Source organism: Corylus avellana, chromosome ca1, assembly GCF_901000735.1.
Source record: "Corylus avellana chromosome ca1, CavTom2PMs-1.0".
NCBI lineage: Eukaryota > Viridiplantae > Streptophyta > Magnoliopsida > Fagales > Betulaceae > Corylus > Corylus avellana.
Window position 1 is genome coordinate 19,081,448 of NC_081541.1, and position 21,860 is coordinate 19,103,307.

Sequence of the window (21,860 nt, forward strand, 5' to 3'; positions counted from 1 at the left end):
GGTTGGGGCACAGTAAACTCACAGCCACCTTTCCGAACCATTAATCACAGCCCTAATCTCCACCGTACACTTAAATAAAATGGTTGGATCATCTGTGGACCCAAAGTGACCATGATGACGGGTCTGCAAGACAGCGACAAAATTCACCAGAGGGCCTGTCAGTGCTGTCACCCGTATTATTACACATTCCCGTGACTTTAGCATGAAGTTTTTATCTTACAAATCGAAATTCAATGGAAAATTTCTCCTATTGATGTAGAGAGAGAGAGAGAGAGAGAGAGCAAGAGGAAAAACGCCGAGGGGATATTCCAAGCCTCTCCCCCTATTGGCAATTTCCTGAGGTAAATTCACTTAATCAAATTCAATTAAATGTCTGAGAATTTTTTTGTTTATTTATCTATGCAATATAATTCTTAAGAGTTTTTATAGAATTGTTCTAGTAATCTTTGGAACCGCTTTTTGTATCATTTATGGCTTTCAGGCAAGCCCAGATCGCGGTCTCGGGCCTTGGTTGTGCCTGAAAGTTGAATTTCCATAACTTGAATTTGTGGGTATGTCTTTGAATTTGAAAGTTTTGATTCAATTCGGTGAATTTAATTTTTGTCTCATTTCTGTAGAGTTCATATACTGTAAAATCTGCTAATTTAATCTGGGTTCTTGGGACTTTACTGTTTTTGATTCTTGAAAACTTTGGTACACATTTGCACTGTTGGAATCTGCCAAATTCAAGTTGGGTTTTTGAACTTTTCCGGTACCCAATTCTGTAAAGCACCAAAAGAACAGAATTCTAGGATAGTTTTGAGCATTTAAGTTGTTTTGATCAGGTGGGTCTGTGAGTTATGAGAAATGGTTAATCTGAATTTTGATATTGACTTTCGGAGCCAGGGGTTTGTGTTTCCTCAGAAAATGGGGGTTATGTCGAGGCGGGTTGTGCCTGCCTGCGGTAACCTCTGTTTCTTCTGTCCTTCGATGCGAGCAAGGTCAAGACAGCCCGTGAAACGGTACAAGAAGTTGCTCTCTGATATATTAAAGGTGAATTTTCCGCTAATTTAGTACCATTTCCTTCAATTCATATCCTTTCTATGCTTGTCATTGATATTTGCTCATATGATAAACTTTTGAGTTTGCGTAGCTATTCAATGACTCTTTATGTATTCAACTATTCTCATCAAGTAAGATCTTTTTGCTTGCTTGGAAGAAGGGTTGACTTAGCAAATCTAAGGTTGTATTTAGTGCTGGTGCAATTATTTCAGTAATGATAAGTTAGATCTGTACTTTAAAATTAAGTTTTATTGTTTATTTTGCTATGATTTATCATATATGTCAGTGATGCCTGTTCCCCATCCATGAAAGTGTGGAAGCCATTGTAACATTAATTACTGTTGCTATTGCTGAGTTCTTATACTATTATTAGGAGAAACATTACAAAAGCCCCCCTGAACTTTCACTTGTTTTGACACTACTCCAAAGTTTAAAAACTCCAAATTAAGGGTATCAAACTTTCAATTTCTTTTATTACTCCATTTTGTTAAATCTTGTCAAAATTCTCAAAATACCTCAGTTTTTTTCTTTTATTAAAAAATAAAAAATATTGTAATATATATTTTTATAAAAAATTTAAACTCATGAATCTTTAGGATTTTTTATAATTAAAAAAAAAAAGGATATTTTGACCAGATTTAATAGAAAATCCTAACAGAAGGGGGTAATTGAAAGAAATTAAAAGTTCGATTCCCTTAATTGAGAGTTTTTTGAACTTCGGGTGGAGGTGGGGGTGTAATTTCAAAACGCGTGGAATTTCAAGAAAAGCTAAAGAAAGAAAAAAAGAGCCTCAGGATATGCTTATTGTTCTCTAATTATACATGGCAGGATGCTGAACCAAACGAGAGGAAAATTGGGAAACTTTGTGAATATGCTTCAAAGAACCCGTTGCGAATCCCCAAGGTAGACTTTCTTCTCTTCTTCCTTTTTTTCTTCTTTTGAGAAGCTTTAATTTTGCATGTTGTTCAATTTTTTTCTTTTCTTTTTTATATGTAATTCAATCTTATTAGAAAGTGGAAAGGGATGGAATTCAAGTAAACATGGAGTATAGAGATGCCCAATTGGGGTGAAGAAGAAGAACGCAAATCCAGAAATTCTAGAAAATTAGAAAAGTGAAACTGTTGAAGGCAACATCCACCCCTAAAGAAATTTGGGCAATATTATAGCTTTCAATTGTATATTTTTAGTTTTTGATATTCTCTTTCATTAGTTTTGATGAAAAGAAACTGTTTAATCTCATCTTCATCAACCCATACATTTTTACAAAGATTCAGTTAGGCTTGCTATATGCTGGTGCTATCATTAGTTACACTTTTATATTGTTTTTCAATTAGTGGATTAGTTTTTAATCAAGAATTTACATTTTGCTTTCTTTTCCATTTGTGGCCGAACTTGTTATAAGAAGAGTTATGATATCATGCCAGAATATTTACAATTTTTTTTTACAGCAATTGTTTGAAGTAATTGATAAGCTATAATGGAAAATATGTCTGCCTCAAAATTGAAGAAGATTGCCGGAGAAAATGAACTTTTGAAATTTCCACAAGGCCTGTCAAGTTGTAGTTTTGGTTTAAATGCCTACCTATCTGGAAAAAAAGGGGCATCTTTTAGCTTCATTCTCATGGCGGTCAGTGTTCTGTCTCCACAGATTACCAATCAGCTAGAGCAGAGATGTTACAAGGATTTGCGGAATGAGAACTTTGGATCATTGAAAGTTGTGTTGCGCATTTATGGGAAATTGCTATCGTCGTGTAAGGAGCAGATGTAAGTTTGATCTATTTTAATCCTATAATTTGTTTGGGATCTCAACGAAATGTGTTATTTTACACGCAATCTTTTCAACAACTGAGGGGCAGGGGCAGAAGATTTTGGAAATGTGACGCACTAGATGAAGAAAATTCTACACTAGGCAAACCATAATATGTAGCAGACTTTTGGGACATAGACTATTCTTCCTGGGCTCCAATGCCTCCCTATTGTTCCCATCGACGTTTTACATAAGAGATGACTCAATCAAATAGTACATAACTTTTGCAGCTTTTATGTTCTGATTGTTTCTCTAATTGTCTAAGTGATGTTACATAAATATGTTAACAGACATGTGACAGACACCTTATAAGTTGGTAGTGATTAGTGCCCTAATGCAAAAAGATCATACTGAAGTCATCAATGGACTAGATTATAACATGTTGACGTTTCAACATTTGAACTTCTCATTTTTAAGTATTTTGTCATTATGAAGTCGATAAAGATATTTTCTGCATCTGCTTTAGAGGATCTATATTATGACTGGACGAAGAGAAAATGTGCTGAATCTTGACGTTTTATACGTGTCTACAAATGCTGCTTTATAATACTCATTGATCCTTGTTATATTTGCGAAGATTTTATTTCTATAATAATCTTCTAGAGAAGCATGTTTGGACATACGTCCAGACACAGATTGGGCCACTTTGTGGTAACTAATTTTTGTAATGCCCCATTTTTTAACGTAATTTTTGGAAAGTATTATTGGAGACTCCATAGAAATGATACATATCAGCCTTGGTCAGATGGGGTTCTTCATCTGATCTTAGAAGTATGACAACTTCTTAAGGGAGAAAATGATGGAAACAAGGATATATAAAATTCGGTCTGAAGAAAAAAGATAGGGAGATGGAGAAGTCCCAGGAAATGTTGTGTTATCCATGTGACTTCAAAGGGAACTAGTCTTGGGAAATGTATAAAGAAGTCTTCTAGTAAGAAAATTCATTTTTTGTATATTTTGTTTGTTTGATAGCTGCTGTTTGGTTTCTAACTTGTGTCTTTAAGAAATATTACTTTCCATTTTAATATGAGACTACGGAAAATATGACAAAACCCCCTTGTGCTTTACCTGGTTTTAAATTTTAGACCCAAATTTTCAATCTTGTAAATTTAAGGCCTGAGTTTATGATTATTTTATATCTAAGACCTTCATCCATTTTTTCCGTCAAATAAATAACAAAAATGAAATGAAAATACAATTATGTTTCTCTTATAAAATATTAGGAAAAAGTACATATACGACCCTATTGTTAATGTTTCCTCTAAAATACCAATTATGTTAATGTCCCCTTTAAACTACCAAAAAAAATGTCAATGTCCCTCCTAAGGCCAGTAAATAAACAAAAATGACCATAATTTTTTTAATAAGACCAAATATCCCTATAAATTTGAAAAAAAAGGAGTGGTTTGGAAACCATCCCAAAAAACTCTCCGTGGCGGCTTGGATATCCCCATTAGTTTCAGGGGTGGTCTAGCCACCACCACCAAGTGTTGGGGGTGGTTAAGCCACCCCTGGGTCATTTTTTTTTTAAAACAAAAAATTAAGAATTTTTTTTATTAAAATTTTATGAAGGGTATTTTGGTACTTAAGAGGGATATTGACATTTTGTTGGTAGTTTAGGAGAAACATTGACACAATTTGGTAGTTTGAAGGGATGGTAGGGGGTATGTGTACTTTTCCCAAAATTATGACATAGAAAGAGAGATAGACTGGTCTCTCACCCCGTGCCTAGGCACAAAGGTGGCTAGGTAACCAATCATGGGCACGATTGGGTGTGGCAGCTGGATGACCAGCCATGGTGGCTGAGTCATGACCCTACCTTCTTTTTTTATTTTTTTATATTTTTTATAAAGAGAGGAGCATAGTTGTATTTTCATATATTTTTTGCTATTTATTTGAAAGAAACTTGGATGACAGTACGGATTTCAAATGATCGTAAACTTGGGTCTTAAATTTGCAAAATTGGAATCTGGGGTCTAAAAGTCAAAATCGAGTAAAGCACAAGAGGGTTCCATCATATTTTCCCATGAAATTTTTAATATTTGTGATGATGTTCACCGGATGCTTTCAATGCATGCAGGCCACTATTTGCTAGTAGTTTATTAGGGATTGTTCGGATTCTTTTAGAACAAACTCGGCAAGACGAAATGCAGATTTCAGGCTGCAGTATTCTTGTCGACTTTATAAATAGACAGGTACATAACGGATAGAAAGATGAAGTTTTGATATGTTCTGAGTCATTTTGACATAAATGATGAATCTATTAATAACATGGCTATCCGCACGGTATTAGTGCATATGGGGAACTTGTTCGATTGGCCTCTAATGAAATTAACCACCCCATCAATGACTATTTAGTAATTTTTTTTAGTAAGTAATTTCATTATCATTAATTAAGCACAATGGGGCACAACCCTAGTAAACAAGGAGTATGCAAAGAGAACCCATAAAAAAAATCTTTAAAACTAGAAACTAGCAAACTATGATGGCTAGATGTCCAAGTATGTAAAGTGTTGATCACAAACTTCTGCAACTGGGTCACCGAAATCTCTACATCTTCAAATCTCCAAGCATTCCTCTCTCACTAAAGGCACCACATTAAGCACAATGGAGCCAACCTCCATACTTCCAAAACTGTACCACACCCAACATGTTCTCCCCAACTACTCTACAAATCAATTACTCATCTAGGCATAACCTACTCCACACCAAACAAATTAAGAATGGAGCTCCACAATTCTCTTGCAACTTCACAGTGAATTACTAAACGATCAATGGACTCCTCACTCTTCTTACACATACAATACTACTCCACCACAACATTCCTCTTTCACAAATTATCGCAACATCAATATTTTCCCTAATGCTTCTGTCCACGCAAAAAATGCCACCTGCAAAGGAGCCTTGACTCTCCATATACTCTTTCATGGAAAAGAGGATCCATTCTGGCTAGTTAATACATGATTATACAACTTCACTTCAAACTTGCGCCTTTTGGAAGGACTCCATCCTATTCTATCCTCCTCTCGTTGTCTTAGTTGGAAAGAATACAACCTTTCAAAGAAAGACACTACCACATCTACCTCCCAATCCTGAACTGATCTAGTAAAAATTACAATCCACTAAATAATCCGCCACCCACACATCCTTTCTCTGAGCAATATTAAACAAATCCAGATAATATATCTTCAACAAACTATCATCCCCACTCAAAATATCATGCCAAAAATTAACCCTGGACCCAACCCCCACTTCAAATCTAACAAAATTGGAATACTTATCCCACCCCCTTTTAATATGTTTCCACCAAAAGTTCCTTTTATGTAATGCCCCACCCCAACGACATAATATTGTCTGCTTTTAGCTTCTTCGAACTAGAGTTCCCAGGAGGTCACCCATCCTAGTATTACTCTTATATAAGCACACTTAATTGCAGACTGATAGATTCATGACTATCACGGCTTTAAAATGCGTTGTCAAGAAGGGTGTGAGAATACATATAAGCACATCTCCATCCCCAGGCAATGTGGGACGTCACATGTTACCTCCTGAGAATACCAACCCCAGCTTATACTATCATATTTAGCCTCTATCACCAATCTCCATAATGCCTCCCTATCCATAGCATATTGCCCCAACGACTTCCCCAAAAGGGATCGATTGAATTGAATAAGTTTTCTAACTCCCAACCCACTTGATTTTATCAAAGTGCAAATCCTTGCCCAATTCACTAAGTAGAATTTAATCTCATTCCCAATACCACCCCATAAAAATTCATTCTGATGTCTCTCAAGCCTGTTGGCCACTCCCACGGAATAGGGAAAAGAGACAAATAATACAACCTGATTTGAATTGATAGATGCTACAGAGGGATCTGTTGAATGCTCCCCATATTGCTTGAGATCATACATATGCCAAGTTAATTTTGTCTAAGTTAGGCCATAGATCATATATGCTCTAATTATCTAGTTTGTCATTAGTTAATTGATACTGACATCCTGAAATATAAGTAGATTGATAGTACGTACATGTTCAACTTAGAGGGCCTCATTCCCAAACTTTGTAATTTGGCTCAAGAAGTTGGAGACAATGAAAGAGCTCTACGTTTGCGTTCAGCAGGACTACAAGCTTTGGCTTTTATGGTACAACTCTTTTTCCTAGATTAAATGTGACCTACAAAAATTGCTTTTGTTAATACATCTATGCACTGCTCTTTCTTTTTTTGTCCTTCACCTTTTCTTAGTTAAGATAGCCCAACCTATTTGTATACATGTATATATGGACTTATTTTATTTTATTACTTGGTTTTAAGGTGTATGCCTGACCTTTTTATTTTTTTATTTTTTTTTTCTCGTGGAAAACAAAAGATCATTTTACTTCTATATTTTAGATTTGTTTGTACTATAATCCACATGTTAGGAGAATTCAAACACAGTAGTGATGATCGAGTTATGGAAGACAAAAGATCATTTTTTTCCTATATTTTTGATTTGTTCTTACTATAATCCACATGGTAGGAGAATTTAAATACAGTAGTGATATTCAAGTTATTTTTGGCGTGATACATGTGAGGTACACCTCATTAGTTAGCAACAATTAATTCTATATGTCTAGGTGTGGAGACATATAGGGATAAATATGATTAGATTATATTGTACCCTCATATTAGACACGATCTGCAAGTGTTTTTAACTCGTTTTACCTTTGTATTCAATTCCAGTTTTTTGTCAAATTGTGTTAATTGTTTGATCTCGCTATTTATTTGGATCTGAGCTTTTATGCAACTTTTGTATGATTTTTGTCTTAGCCCCTGGTTGCAAGGTGGTCTGACCACCTCAAGCGAAGGGGGTGCCAGAGGAACCTTTGTAGTGGCACACCAGAAAGTTTGACCCTCTAGGCACGCATAGAGTGCAGTAGCACAACTGTCTAGTGCTATCATCGTTGATGTCCCTCCCAATACTTGAAAATTGCCAAAATAAGACGAGAGGGGCAGTAAGGTGGGTACATTGTTCTTCCCTATGTGGAAGCTACCAAAATCTAAGAGAGTACTTTTTCAGTACTCCTCAAGGCAATCGGGTATTAGAAATGGGCCTCGATTGAGCGTCTACTTGGACGAGAAAGGAAAGAGCTTGGCTGGTTCCCATGTGGATTCCACACAAATAATACCCACAAGGCCCAATTGCAGGTTGGGCTTGGGGGTATACAATCCAACAACTCTATTAGTGCTTTGAGCGTAGTGGAGTTCGTAGGCCATGTCAGTTAAGGCCATTCTAATGAGATTGTAGTAACAAAGGACCCATCTACAAGCTTTCGCAGCCCAGTTATTCTCTCTTGTAACTAACCGGCTTCACTCTAGGATTTTGTGTTTGAATTGGCTTCATACATGTATGTGCTACCCGAAGGCCTAAATACGGGCAACAACCTGCGATTGGTAATAGGTGTGTGGCACGAGTTGTGATTCTCAGGTCACCTCTCTTTCTCTGGCGAGAGATCCTTTTGGTCATTCATGGGTCGACGTTGTTCTCCCTTTCTTCAAACTTCTACTTGCTGGATACACACCGATGGTGAATCCCGCTTCCAGGTTGACAATAGAGTGTCAAATAGTGATGGTGAGTATGGCTACAGTCACGTCAATGGCGGGGTCTTCTCCACCGGCAATGGACTTCAAGGTTTGTCTTCTTTGCCGTAGCTCATCCTTGTCATCTTGCTCAGATTCACTCTCTCCCAGATGTTGATAGTAGGCTTCTCCTTGTGGTGTCTTTTACTATAGGGGTCCCCTATTAATTGGAGATGAGTGAAAGAATGCCTTTCTCAGAGGATTCGGATGGCTCTAAGCATGCTTCCGGTAGGGATGAGCCCAATTTTTTTGAGGGAACCAACATAGCTGATCCTGAGCCCTCTACTATCGAAACCTCTTGTAAAGAGGGCGCCCTTTGTATCGCCCCCATGAATTCTCCTCTCAACTCCTCAACTCCCTGTGCGAGTTAGATTGAGAACTCAAACTGGGTTAAGAGACGCATGCATCGGTTAGAAAAATACCAAGGGATTTCATATGAAGATTTTGAACATGTGGTTTTAGAATTGTTCTCTACTATTAAATCTAGTCGTAAGGTCACAAAGGAATGTTGGGTTCCCTAAAAGAAGAGACAAGGAGCAAGGTTAAAGGAGTTAGGGAACTTCTCAATTTGTCATGCTTAGTGAACTATGATTCCACGCCCAAACCCCACCCTTCTTGGTATCGTGCTAAGGCTTCTATCTAGTTATGAAATTGAAAATAATTTGTTATGTTAGAGGACTTCACGACATATGGAAAATATTCACCGTTAGCAATTTATTGAAAACTTGGAAGCCTAGAGTAGTGTGTTTTCAAGAAACAAAAATAGAGAGGATTTCTACTGTTATTGTTTGGGGTTCGCGGGGTGGTTATTTCACATGGTGTACAGTTTTGCCAAACTCGGGAACGTCGGGTGGTATTTTCTCAATGTGGGATAAACATGTAGTGGAATGCATTGAAGAGGCGGTGGGCACTTTCTCTATCTTCCGCAAATTCAAATTTGTTCTGGACTAGTTCATTTGGGGCTTCCTCAAGAGTTTGTGGTCTCAATGTTGATTTTGAAAGGCATTATTTGTGGGAGGAGTTGTCGAGGGTTTTTAGTAGGTGGGAAGTTCCTTTGTGTATTGGGGGAGACTTCATTGTTACTTGCTTATTATTACGACTCAGAGAAAAACACTAACCACATCTACACTATCACTCCAAAAGGATTAGTCAATTTGGAGCTTCCCTAAAATTTATTATAAAGTACAATTTCACCAATTAACTAGGCAATGTGGGACTTAATACTGATGACTATCTTTATAAACCACCCACTTGGCTTACTCCTCATCTTCACAATATGGGATCAGGGTGTTAAAAACTCCCCCTCTTAAACTCTTGATGTCCTTGTCATGGCTACGTCATGCAGTGCTCTAGTACTGCATGACCTGGTGTTACTAGGTAGCTCTGATACCATTTGTAATGACCCTGTGAAAAGTGCTAGCCACAATTGTGCTATCACCCCAAAAGGACTAGTTAATTTGAAGTTTTTCTAAAATTCATTATAAAGCCCAGTTTTACTTAGTAACTAGGTAATGTGGGACTTAGCACTCATGACTATCTTTATAAACCATCCACTCTATGTGGCCTACTCCTCATATTCTCAATATGGGACCGGGATGCTACACTTACCGAACAAAAGGGTTGGGGTGTCTTGGTTGATATCTGCTATATGAGAATTTTCAGAATTCATTTTAGAGTAAGGGTTGATGGATATTCTGTAGGCTGGAGTTTCCTTCACTTGATCTAATAACCAAGACCCCCTCTATGTCCAGGATTGATAGATTTCTAGTTTTTTCGGATTGGCAAGACAATTTCTCAAACTTGATTTAGCACCGTCTTCCGTGACCCTTGTCAAATCATTTTTTTCATATTGCTTGATAGTGGAGGTATGTCTAGAGGATCATGCTCATTTAAATTTGAGAACATGTGGCTAAAAGCAAAACGTTTGGTAGACATAGTGAGACAATAGTGGAATTATATCAATTTCTTGGTACTCCTTGTTTTGTTTTTTCTATTGAGCTAAAATGGTTGAAACTTGACTTAGAACACTAGAACATGAGGTTTTCGGAAATGTAGAGGGAGAGGAAGAAATCCTTACTGAAGGAGATCCATTCTCTTGATCATTTAGATGAGGGGAGAGTCAGGAGGGCTAAGATGAAAGAAGAATGGAGAATGTTGCTCTTATGCAAGAAGTTAGTTGGAGGCATAAGTATAAGGCAACTTGGTTAAAAGAAGGGGATCAGAAGAGAACATTTTTTTTTCACCGCTTTACCAACTCTCATAGGAAAAAAAACTTTTATCTACAGTCTTTGTATTAATGGTATGCTCTCCGACTAAGAGACGATCAATGATACAATCATTATTATTACAAGAATCTCTTTAATGAAATAGCTCCTTGGCGCCCCAAATTAGATGGTTTGGAGTTTCCTTGTTTAGACTCTGCAAAAGCATATTGGTTGGAGAGACCATTTCAAGAGGAGGAAGTTCATCAGGCATTGCTTAGTATGGATGGTAACAAAGTGTTGGCCTTGACGACTTTACTATTGGTTTTTTTTTCTTTGGTTCGGTCTTGTTGGACAACAATGAAGGATGATCTTACGTGCATCTTCCATAATGCTCATGAGCATGAGGTGTTTGAGAAGAGCCTCAATGCTACTTTTATTGCTCTCATCCCTAAAAATATTGGGCAGTTGGAAGAAAATGAGTTTAGACCTAACAACCTGACGTCAAGTGTTAATAAAATTTTGGCATAGCTATCAGAATGAAACAGATGTTAGGAATGTTTATATTGAATGGTTAGAATGTCTTTATAGGGAGGAGACAAATTCTAGACTCAGTTCTTATAACTAATGAGTGTTTGGACAACAGGTCAAAATCAGGAATTCTTGGCATTATTTGCAAGCTAGACTTGTAAAAAGCCTACGACCATATTAATTGGGTTCCTCTTCCATCTCTTGGGGCGTCTTGGTTTTGGTGCTAAATAGGGGAAATGGATGTCTGCTTGTACCTCCACAACTTGCTTCTCTATCTCCTTTTCGTCATTGTCATGGAGGCGCTCAGTAGGATGCTCTCTAGAGCTATGATTGGGGGTCATTTATCAAGAATCGGGTAGACATCCAAAATGTTGCCCCCTGGAAATATCCAACCTTTGTTTTGTAGATGATACACTTATTATGTGTGATGTATATTCCTGCTATCTCTAAGGCCATTTTGGGCTTGGAGGTCAATCTTTGGAAAATTGAATTACTTGTGGTAAGGGAGGTTCGCATTAGGAAGTGTTGGTCGATATCCTCAATTGTAGCATCTCTTCTCTACCCTTGAAATATTTGAGACTTCTTTTGGGTGCTTCTTTTAATTCAAAAGCTATTTGGGATGGGTCGTTAAGAAAATGGGAAAAAAAGAAAAGAAAAAGAATTGGTTAGTTGGAAGAAGATCTACTTTTCTCGAGGTGCTCACCTAACTCTAATCAAGAATATGTTATCCAATTTACCTACATATTTTTTGTCCATTTTTCCTTTAACAGCCAACGTAGCTAGGAGATTGGAGTGTCTTCAAAGAGTCTTTCTTTGGGATGGACAAGACTATAAGTCTAAATTTCATATGTTGAACTGGAAGGCTATCTGCTCCTCAGTTGCAAAAGGAGGATTGGGAGTCAAAAATATCATGTTGTTCAATAAATCTCTTCTTAGTAATGGCTTTGGAGATTTGTGCAGAGGAGATAGGTAAGTGTTGAGAAGTAATGGTGTCTAGAGAAAGGGTTGGTGTTCAGAGGAAGTTCAAGGGCCTTATGGGTTGTGCCTTTGGAGGAATATTAGGAACGGCTGGGAAATTTCTTCAACCTCATTTCCGTCAAGGTTGGGGATGGATCACGCATTTTGGTATAATGTGTGGCGCGCAAAAGCTGCTCTGAAGTCTTCATTCCTAGAACTTTATTCGATAGCATGTGACGAAGAGGCCTTGGTGTCAGATTACTTGGATTCCTCCAGATCTTCTATCAATTGTAATCCAAGTTTCACTTGGGCAATTCAGAATTGGGTGTTGGAATCTCTTGACTCTTTCCTTGATCTATTTTACTTGTCAAAAACCCATCCAGGGGAAGCAGATAGAATGTTGTGGACCCCAGCTAGCAATAAGGGCTTTGAAGTGAAGAGCTATTATAATACTCTACTGATTGCAAACCCTAATTTGTTCCCTTGGAGAAGTGTTTGGAAGGTTAAGGCCTCACCCCACATTTCTTTCTTTATTGGACAACGACTTTGGATAGAATCCTCACGGTTGATAATCTTATAAGGCAAGGGTTCATTCTTGTAAATTGGTGATGGCTATGCAAAAAAAAATGAGGAGACCGTAAATCACCTCCTCATTTATTGTGAGTACACAAGTGAACTTTGGCGCTTGGTTCTTAGCTTATTCGAAGTTTTGTGGCTTATGCCTAGCAACATCTTAGAGTCGTTACATTGTTGTAAGACTCCTTGGGTGGGGACATCCCAAAGAGGCTGTCTAGAAAGTTATTCCCGCATTCTTAATGTGGAGCATTTGGATAGAAAAGAATCGGCGTCTCTTTGAGGACTATGAGTCCAACATGCTCTGTTTAAAATCCTATTTTATGAGATCTCTCTTTGATTGGGCTGTAGCTTATGTTCCTAATTTCTTCTCTTTGAATCTTTTAGACCTTGTTAATATTTTAGATTGTAGACGCCTTTAGGGTGGTTGTCTTTGTCGTATACTTTTCGTGTATGATGGCTTTGCCTTTTTCTTTCCATAAATTATTATTCATTCAAAAAAAATATTTGGTATTTGATATTACCTTTTTTTCACTTGTAACTTTCTTTACCAAGGTCAATTGGCTAATACATTCTAATGTAAGCTTTTTCCATACTGTTTGATTTCTGTTTTGTCTCCACAATATTGTGCCTAGGTGTGGTTCATGGGTGAGCACTCCCATATCTCAATGGACTTCGACAATGTGAGTATTCTTTTTCTGGGTGAAGCAAAACAGCACGTTGGCGTGCTTGCCATGCTAGTGTAATTTTTTTTTTTTTTTTTTTTTTTTTTTTTTAAATAAATAAATTTTTTTTTACACGAGCGTGCCACGCACGCCGCGTGCTGTGTATCACGGCCCTTTTTTTCTTCTTGCTTTTATTATCAATGCCTTTGACATAATAAGCAAAGGCCTTAACCAATTAAAATAATAAATAATAAATTTTGTGAATCTTTTGTAAAAAAATCGGAAGTTTTATTTTGAAGTACAGTGCAAGTGTGTGGCATTTGGCTTTCTGTATCAATATGAAATCATTTTTACTTTTTATCCGTTCTGAAATAGATTATATCAGTCACCTTGGATAACTACATGGATCTCCAAATTAACTCCAAGAATGCAAAGAAAGATGGACTATATTCTGAGTCTCAGGACCCGTGGGTTCAAGAAGAACATGGTTCATATTTCCCCAATATCAGTAAGATGGTTTCTTCGGTGCCGAATATCATGACTAATCCTCATTTGGACTCCACAAAGTAAAGCTTTTCATTTTTTGTTTTCAAAAACTCATTTGTTTGTGTTAATTTTATTAAGAAATAAATAATATGCCTAACTTCACTGCATTCATTTGTCAATTTCACAGGGATAATTCCAAAAGTCCTGCTTACTGGTCAAGGGTTTGCTTGCATAATATGGCCAGATTGGCGAAGGAAGCCACAACAGTGCGTCGTGTACTTGAACCCCTTTTCCATAGTTTTGATGTTGATAACCATTGGTCCCCAGAAAAAGGAGTTGCCTTTTCTGTTTTGACGTATTTCCAGTCACTTTTGGAGGAATCAGGTTACACTTGGATCCTTAATGCTCTATCTTTCCTTCAAAAATTATTTTTCTAATAAATCATTTGTGCAGACTTGATATTTTTCATATTTTTTGTAAAACTCCAGGAGATAACTCCCATCTCTTATTGTCTATCCTGGTCAAGCATTTGGATCATAAGAACGTTGTCAAACAACCTCTCGTACAGATAAACATTGTTAATGTCACCACACAACTTGCAAAAAATGCAAAGCAGCAGGCCTCAGTCGCAATCATTGGTGCAATATCTGACCTGATCAAACACTTACGGAAGTGCCTGCAAAATTTATCAGAAGCATCCAGCCCTAGAGGTGCTACAGATAAATGGAACACTGATCTTCATTTGGCTCTAGCAGAATGCCTTTCACAGCTGTCAATTAAGGTTTGTAATTGTTTTGCCATTGTATTCCAAATAAATGGAAATCCCAAGGGCTACACTCAATTAGCTGGGCACCATTTCTTATGAAGCGGAGGTTATTAGTTCGAATTTCCCATTTTCCCCCCTCTTGGGGCCAATCACTTATAAAAAAAACATCCAGATAAATGTGAATTATTTTGTAAAAATTTCAAGAATACTGAAACAAAAACACTAAGAAAGTCATGACATGTTTTAATTCAGATCATTTTGAATTTGATATGTGGAAGTTTTTCTAGATCTGGACCATGTTCTTTTTATTTGAGCTTTTATTAATTTGAATGACTGGGTGGTCGGTTCCATAACACATTGTTGGTCCGATAGTTGTGAACTCCTGAAATTGATAAGCAAGTGGTAGTTCTTTACACTTTTATTCATCTCATCCAATTAAGCAGCATCCCAGTATAAGCAAACCGTTTCTAATCTAAGTTTGAATGTAATCTTACTCATCATGACTCTCAATTACCTTTCTCAACACTATAGCCTTTTTTTTGTTTATTCACACAAGCAAATACTAGTGAATTAAATAGATACAGTTCAGTAATAGTTCTCCTTCTCTCTCTCTCTCTCTCTCTCCTGAGCCCTCACCTTTTTTCTTTTTTTTTTTTTTTTTTGGGGCGAGCAGGTTGGTTAGGTGTGAGAATCATTCTTGTTGTATCATAGTTAGTCTAAAGCCTATTTTTGATTAACACAGGTTGGAGACGCGGGACCCATTCTTGATATGATGGCTGTGGTGCTTGAGAATATCCCAGCAACTACTCTTGTGGCTAGAACAACAATCTCTGCTGTACTGCAAACTGCGAAGATTATCTCTTCCATACCTAATGTCTCGTATCAGAAGAAGGCAAGTGCCCTTAGATGTGCTGTACTCTGCTATTTTGAGATGTTGTAAAGAATTATTCAAGTTTCTGAGGTGACTCTTATGACCTGTTTCAGGCTTTCCCTGAAGCTCTGTTTCATCAATTGCTCCTAGCAATGTCCCATCCAGACCCTCAAACACGAGTTGGGGCACACAGTGTTTTCTCCATGGTGCTGATGCCATCCCTTCTTTGCCCTTGTTTAGACCAGAATCTCGAAACTTCTCAAGCTGTTTCTAGGTTTTCATCAATTGGTACAACACAGACGGTAAGGAGTGGAAGTTTTTCCATTCAGGATGAAGGTAAAGATGCCACAGAACCCCCAAATGTTGGACTGAGGGATGAAGTAATTCAAATATCGGATGTGGGTTTTAAACAGTCTGGAATTGATCCACCATGTGATCAGTCCTACAACTTCAAGTATGCTTTGACTGATGGAAAAACAGTATGAAACTGCAACTCATATCTTACTGAAGTTCCTGGTTAATAATTCATAATTTAGCATTTTAGTTTACTTGTCATACTGAGTACTTCTTTAATCTTATTGAAATATTTTATCCATCTGAAATGCCCAGGAGCTAACTTGCCTTCGGTTGAGCAGTCACCAAATCAGTCTTTTGCTTTCATCAATTTGGGTTCAGGCAACATCTGCAGAAAACACCCCTGCAAATTTTGTGGCAATGGCCCATGCTTATAACATTGCTTTGCTTTTTACCCGATCCAAGGTCAGATTTTGCACATTGAGCATGCTGTTATGGTTTTTTATTTCTTATTTTGCCCTTATTATGCTTTTAGTGTTATACTTCTCAATTTTCCGTAACTCCCTCACCTCTCCAGTTTTTAGATTATTGTGGAGAATAAATTTCTGATTTTATATGTAAATTTTTAAATCTTCCTTGTCACTTGGTGGAGAATACAAGTTTTGTGTAAATATATTGCATCCATACAATCTGCTTACCCTGCACTCAATACTTTAGCCAACTTGGTGGTTGGACAGCATATAACTTCCAATTGATTTCCAGCGCACAATGGTCTTTTGAACAATTTGGTACCCTATTGTTGATGGTTGTCAGTCCTGCATCATGAATTAACCTGATGAGATTCTCTTCCTGTCATGTCAGTACATTTTTCTGTTTTTCTAGGCCTACAACTTTAAGTAGACAATTTCGCATGTGGTTGGTCATCTTGATGATAAAGACCACCAAAACTCTCGTGAAATGGGAATCCATGTTGAGCTGGTAGATAGTAGTGATTTGAGAAGTAGATTGGTTCTTGACTTGGATTATGGAACGAAGAGCTCTGGAGAGGAGTTTCCCTAGAAACAGAACATGTCAAGTTTATTTCACCATCTAATACTAATTATAGTGGCATGTTACTATCAGAAATGTATTTTTGAAGTTTTGTACTCAAAGGCTTTCTCTCAAATTGTGTGATGATTTATTTTGCTCTTGACAGACCTCCAGTCACCCAGCTCTAGTAAGATGTTTCCAGCTGGCATTCTCCCTTAGAAGCATCTCTCTGGATCAAGAAGGTAAGCTGAATGTATGATTAAAAGATATTTTGTCACACCCCCTAACCCTACGAAGGTAAAGTACTGGAATAAGTGTTCTCAGATTAGCAAAGGAAGAAGGTAAAGAGTACCAACAATAAACCAGAGCAAAACTTAAAAGTAATACTAATGTTGAAAAGTATCAAAAAGTATAAATTAACTGTATGAGAAACAAAAATAAATAAAACAATAGCTTTCTAGCATGCCAGCATGGCACTTATTCCCTATATTGCGTACACTCTAATGATGATCCCGGCCAGCTACTTCGTCTCTAACCTTTGTGAAATACAAAAATAGAAAATGGTGAGTTGGAAATCTCAGTAAGAAAACACAAATTAAAGAAATAGTTTTCTACAAAACTCTCATACGATTTCTTTTTTTTTTTTTTTTTTTTTTTTTAAAAAAAGGAACTTTCTGAAATATCTCTAATAAAATATCTAATAAGTTCTCTTTCAGTCTTGCATACTCTTACGCCCCCGTATGCTAGGGTGTGCAATCCAGAAGGACTTTGACTCTACCTGTGGCCACAGGAGGAGTCACTTTGGGGATTAGTTCTTCCTGGTTAGCTCTGGATGCACTTAAGGTGAAAACATCATGGTGATGGACTGCAAAAGGCGGTTGCACTGCATCTTTTGAGCTCTGGTACCATGTTGTCTCTGATATCTGAGGTCGTCTTAAATCAAACTCTATTCTAAAAACTCTTTCTCTAAGTACTTACACCCTTTCTCTATTCTTTCATTGATAGGAGTGATGGGACCTTCTTACTTTGAGAGTGACTATTCCTTCTCTTTTCCCTCTCTATGGTGCGTGTAGGTGCATGCTGATTTTCATCTTTTGTGTCTCCCCTGGGGTCGGAGTGCTTGTTTTATTTGGTGGAGTTTGTTGCCGATGGGCTACATGAGTTGGTTTTACGTAGGGGCTAGAGCGTTTGAGCTTTCGGTGGTTGAAGGGGGGTTAGTGCTTTAGTTGGTTAAGAGAAGACGAGGGACTTCCTGTGTCGTGCTGTTGGGAAAAATTAATGTTGTCTTGCTTAAAAACAAAATGGAGACACTAGTTTCTAAGTTAGAGGTTATGAAATTCATCAAATCATCTAGGGAGGGGAATAAGGCCTTCATTGTCCAGAGAGGTTCTAACAGATCAAGCCGATATCTGGAGGTGGTGGAGTATGTGGTGGGTGGCCGTAGAGGTCTCATCGTAATCCTGGAGAGGCGAGAACGGCAGGGATGGAAAATGTTTGCCGCTGAGTTGGGAAAGGTGGTGGGTTTTTTTGGTTCTTCTCTAGGCATGGGGAGTGACACCACTTCAGTGGCTCTCTGTCAGTTTCCATGGTCAAGGAGTTGGTGTTAAGAGGGAATAGAAAATTGTTTCCGGAGGTAGTGGGCAAGGTAGGGCAGCTAGAAGGAAGTACTTTAGTGACAGTGAAGGCGGTGCGAATGCCTCAACCGTCTGTATCATTGGGTAGTGCAAATACCATGCTCCATGCAAGGACCGGCGCCTTTGATACTCTAGGTCAGAAGATCACTACTTGAGGTTCGGCTAGTACCTCCTTTCGTGCTGCAGCTGGTGACGAGGAGGAAAGAAAGGGTGGCATGGTGATTAACTATGGAAAGATTCGAATTTGGAGAGGTTAGTTGGAAAAAATTAAAGAGGAGGTAGACCGGGCTCTTTTGTGTGTTATTGAGGGCCTGAATATTTGCTAGAAGGTTCTAAGGCCCATCCCGAGTTTAAAAGCCCAATCTCGAAGGTTAAAGGCCAAATTGTGGTTAAGAAGTTTATAAAAAAACCACTCTTGTGCCCCTTTTGAAAGTGGGCTATGAATGAAACTGGTTGGGGAGGACCATGTTTCAAGTAAAGAGCCGGGTTTTGGATCGGGTCTTGAGAGCTTCTCCTCCGCTCAGGCTAGTGGCTCTCTGGAGGCCTAGACGGCAATCGTTGTCGCAAGCTGGTTGTAGAGCGAGTTTCAGACTCCTTTGGTGGACTCACTGGTTGTTGGAACCCTTCAGTTTGCTAATGGCTCTTTGGTGGACTCGCCGGTGGTTGTTTACAAGTTGGTTGCAGAGCGTGTATTACAGACTCCTTTGGCAGACTCCTCGGCAGCTGGAACCCCTCAGTTCACATTGGTTTCTCCAATTTTGTGGTCAATGAACATTGTTCTTCCTCCTCTCCCATCAGATATCGCTGATGAGGTGGTTGAGTTATTACCCATTTTTTCTAGGCTTTCGTTGTGAAATTTAGTGGCATTGATCGTAGGCTGGGAGATGCCTCTCATCGGGTCTGGCAAGAAAGCAGTTTTGATGGTTTTGCTTCTCTATCTTCAAAGGTGAAAGAGGTCTCCAATTTTTTTGTGGGCTTTCCTTTTGAGGGGGTGCTCTCTTCCAAGTCAAGCACTTTGCTGGCTAACCTGGAGTGGGCATTTGTTGCCAAGGGGGGTGAGCGGGGGCCCTTGCCAGACTTATTTTCTTCCAAAGAGGCTGTGCAAGGATGTTGTGCTTGCAAAAAAAGTAAAGGATAAAGGTTTGGGGGTTTACTGAGTTGTTTGGGGTGTTGTGGGGGCAGTGGGTAGGAGTGACGCCCTTGTAACCTGTCCTTGTCTGGAGGTGGATATATTCTCTAAGGAGGTGAATTTTTGTCCAATAGTTACAAAGAAGAAAAAAGTAGGGAATTTGCCTTGAGCATGGGTGTTCCAAAAAGTAAAGGAAATCAACCATTATGTGTGGCTTTCACGCGAGGGATTTGAAGAGGAGCTCTTGGCCTTGTTTACGGCCATTGAAGCGAGTCATTATGAGCAGCCCTTGGGCTATTGTTCGAATTTGGGAAAAAAAAGTAAAAGAGAATTAAGGAGGTTATCCTATTCCATTAATTATGATGCGAACAATGGTAGCGCTTGCCGTGGTTGGGGAAAGGAGAGGGTTGCAAATGGTTTTTAATGAAGCCCAAGTTGCTATCTTGGAATGTGAGAGGGTTGAATAAGGGTGACAAGCGATTGATAGTTAGAAATCTCCTTAGACGGTGGAAGGTGGACATTATTTGTTTGCTGGAATCTAAACTGGAGCTCATTTCCAGCAGTGTTGTGCGAAGCTTGTGGAGATGTCAACATATGAATTGATGTTACCTAGCTTCTAGAGGGACCTCCTGTGGAATCTTGCTTTTGTGGGATAGGATGGTAGTGCAGAAGATTGAAGAGTGTGTCAGGGAGTTTTCCATTTCCTGTTCATTTAGAAATGTGGGAGATGGCTTTGTTTGGGCTTTCGTGGGGGTTTATGGGACTACTAATTTTGATAGCGAAAGAATGTTTTTATGCGAGGAGTTGACTGGCCTGATTAGTTGGTGGAATATGTCATGATGCATTGGAGGCGATTTCAACGTCGCTTGTTTTCCTAGTGAAAGATCAGGTGAAGCTCGTTTTTGTCCTCGATTTTATTTTTGAGCATGCCTCATGGATCTTCGCCTTGTAAGGGGGTCTTTTATATGGTCCAATAATAGGGACGCCCCCTCTTGGTCAAGAATTGAAGGTTTCTTGTTTCTCCGAAATGGGAAGCTAAGTATCCTGATTTGTTCGAATAATGGCTGCATAGATTGTGCTTAGATCATTTTCCCATTCTCCTTGATTGTGGTGGTATTTAAGAAAGAGAGGAAGGGAGGGGGGGTTGGGGAGTATGTGGTTAAAGGCTAAGGTGAGGTAGTGGTGGCCGTCATATTGCTTAAGGCTCTCCTAGCTTCATTTTAGCTCAAAAGCTTAAGGCCTTGAAAGTAGATTTAAAAATTTGGGATGAGCAGGTGTTTGGTAATGTGGCGTTCCATATAAAAACTCTCTCGGAAGAATTGTGTGTTCTTGATGGGTTGGAGGAAGAGAGAGCTTTAGGTAAATTTTATATTCATGTGCTCAACAAATGAATGTTTGGATAGTAGGATTAGATGTGATGAACTAGGGGTCCTTTGCAAGCTAGATATTGAGAAGGCCTATGATCATTTCAACGGGGAGTTCTTACTGCATTTTTTGAGGTGTGGATTTGGGGAGAAATGGCATATCTCTTTTTCCTCTTCCTGTTGGTGTTGCAAGCCGCATAGAGAAGCTCCATCGAGCTTTCTTATGAGGTGGGATAGGTGAAGAGTCCAAATTTCACCTGGTTAGCGGGTCCAAGGTTTGCTCTTTCATCTTTGAGTGAGGGTTGGGGGTTTAGAACTTGAGAATGTTCAATCATGCTCTTTTAAGGAACTGGTTGTGGCACTATGTGCATGAGAGAGAAGCATGGTAGAGAGTTGTGGATTATAAATTTGACAGTTTGTGGGTGGGTGGTGTTCTATTGAACCTTCTAGGCCGTATGGGGTAGGGTTATGGAAGAATATTAAGTGGGGTTGGATGATTTTTTTAGTCATACTAGATTTGAGCTGGGGGATGGCTCCAAGATTAGATTCTAGCATGATATGTGATTTGGGGAGAATGCCCTTAAAGAAGCTTTTTTAGATTATATAGTATTGCTTGTGTGAATGATACTTTCCACAACAGTTCATTTGGAGCTTTCTAGTGGTTCCCCTCAATGGAACTTAAGATTTATTAAAGCAGCTTATGATTGTGAGGTGGATGTCTTTGCTTCGTTCATCGATTTGTTGTAGTCCTGTAGAGTGAAATGGGAAGGTGAAGACGAGCTTTGGTTGCCCCCTTTCAAAAAAGGTGCGTTCGTTGGTAGTGCCTTTTACAATGTCCTTGCAAATAATTATGACTATTTTTCTTTGGAAGAGTACTTGGCGAACCAAGGTTCCT

At 38.5% G+C, this 21,860-nt stretch overlaps 1 protein-coding gene across 4 annotated transcripts in view; it reads left to right on the plus strand.

Moving 5' to 3' along the window:
* Nucleotides 1-264: 264 nt before the first annotated feature.
* The window catches only part of LOC132177896 (protein SEMI-ROLLED LEAF 2), a 30,159-nt gene continuing 8,563 nt past the window's right edge, over nt 265-21,860 (plus strand). For 2 of the 4 annotated variants that reach the window (XM_059590375.1, XM_059590394.1), the window contains exons 1-15: nt 271-341; nt 482-551; nt 886-1,032; nt 1,870-1,944; nt 2,690-2,805; nt 4,929-5,043; nt 6,862-6,990; nt 13,363-13,410; nt 13,768-13,958; nt 14,066-14,262; nt 14,367-14,659; nt 15,387-15,536; nt 15,629-15,994; nt 16,125-16,274; nt 17,005-17,080. In XM_059590375.1, coding sequence (XP_059446358.1) covers nt 907-1,032; nt 1,870-1,944; nt 2,690-2,805; nt 4,929-5,043; nt 6,862-6,990; nt 13,363-13,410; nt 13,768-13,958; nt 14,066-14,262; nt 14,367-14,659; nt 15,387-15,536; nt 15,629-15,994; nt 16,125-16,274; nt 17,005-17,080 — 2,032 coding nt within the window. In that variant the 5' untranslated portion in view covers nt 271-341; nt 482-551; nt 886-906. Of the gene's footprint in view, nt 342-481; nt 552-885; nt 1,033-1,869; nt 1,945-2,689; nt 2,806-4,928; nt 5,044-6,861; nt 6,991-13,362; nt 13,411-13,767; nt 13,959-14,065; nt 14,263-14,366; nt 14,660-15,386; nt 15,537-15,628; nt 15,995-16,124; nt 16,275-17,004; nt 17,081-21,860 lie in introns of those variants that run through there. The other 2 variants (XM_059590380.1, XM_059590386.1) reach the window with 2 other exon arrangements.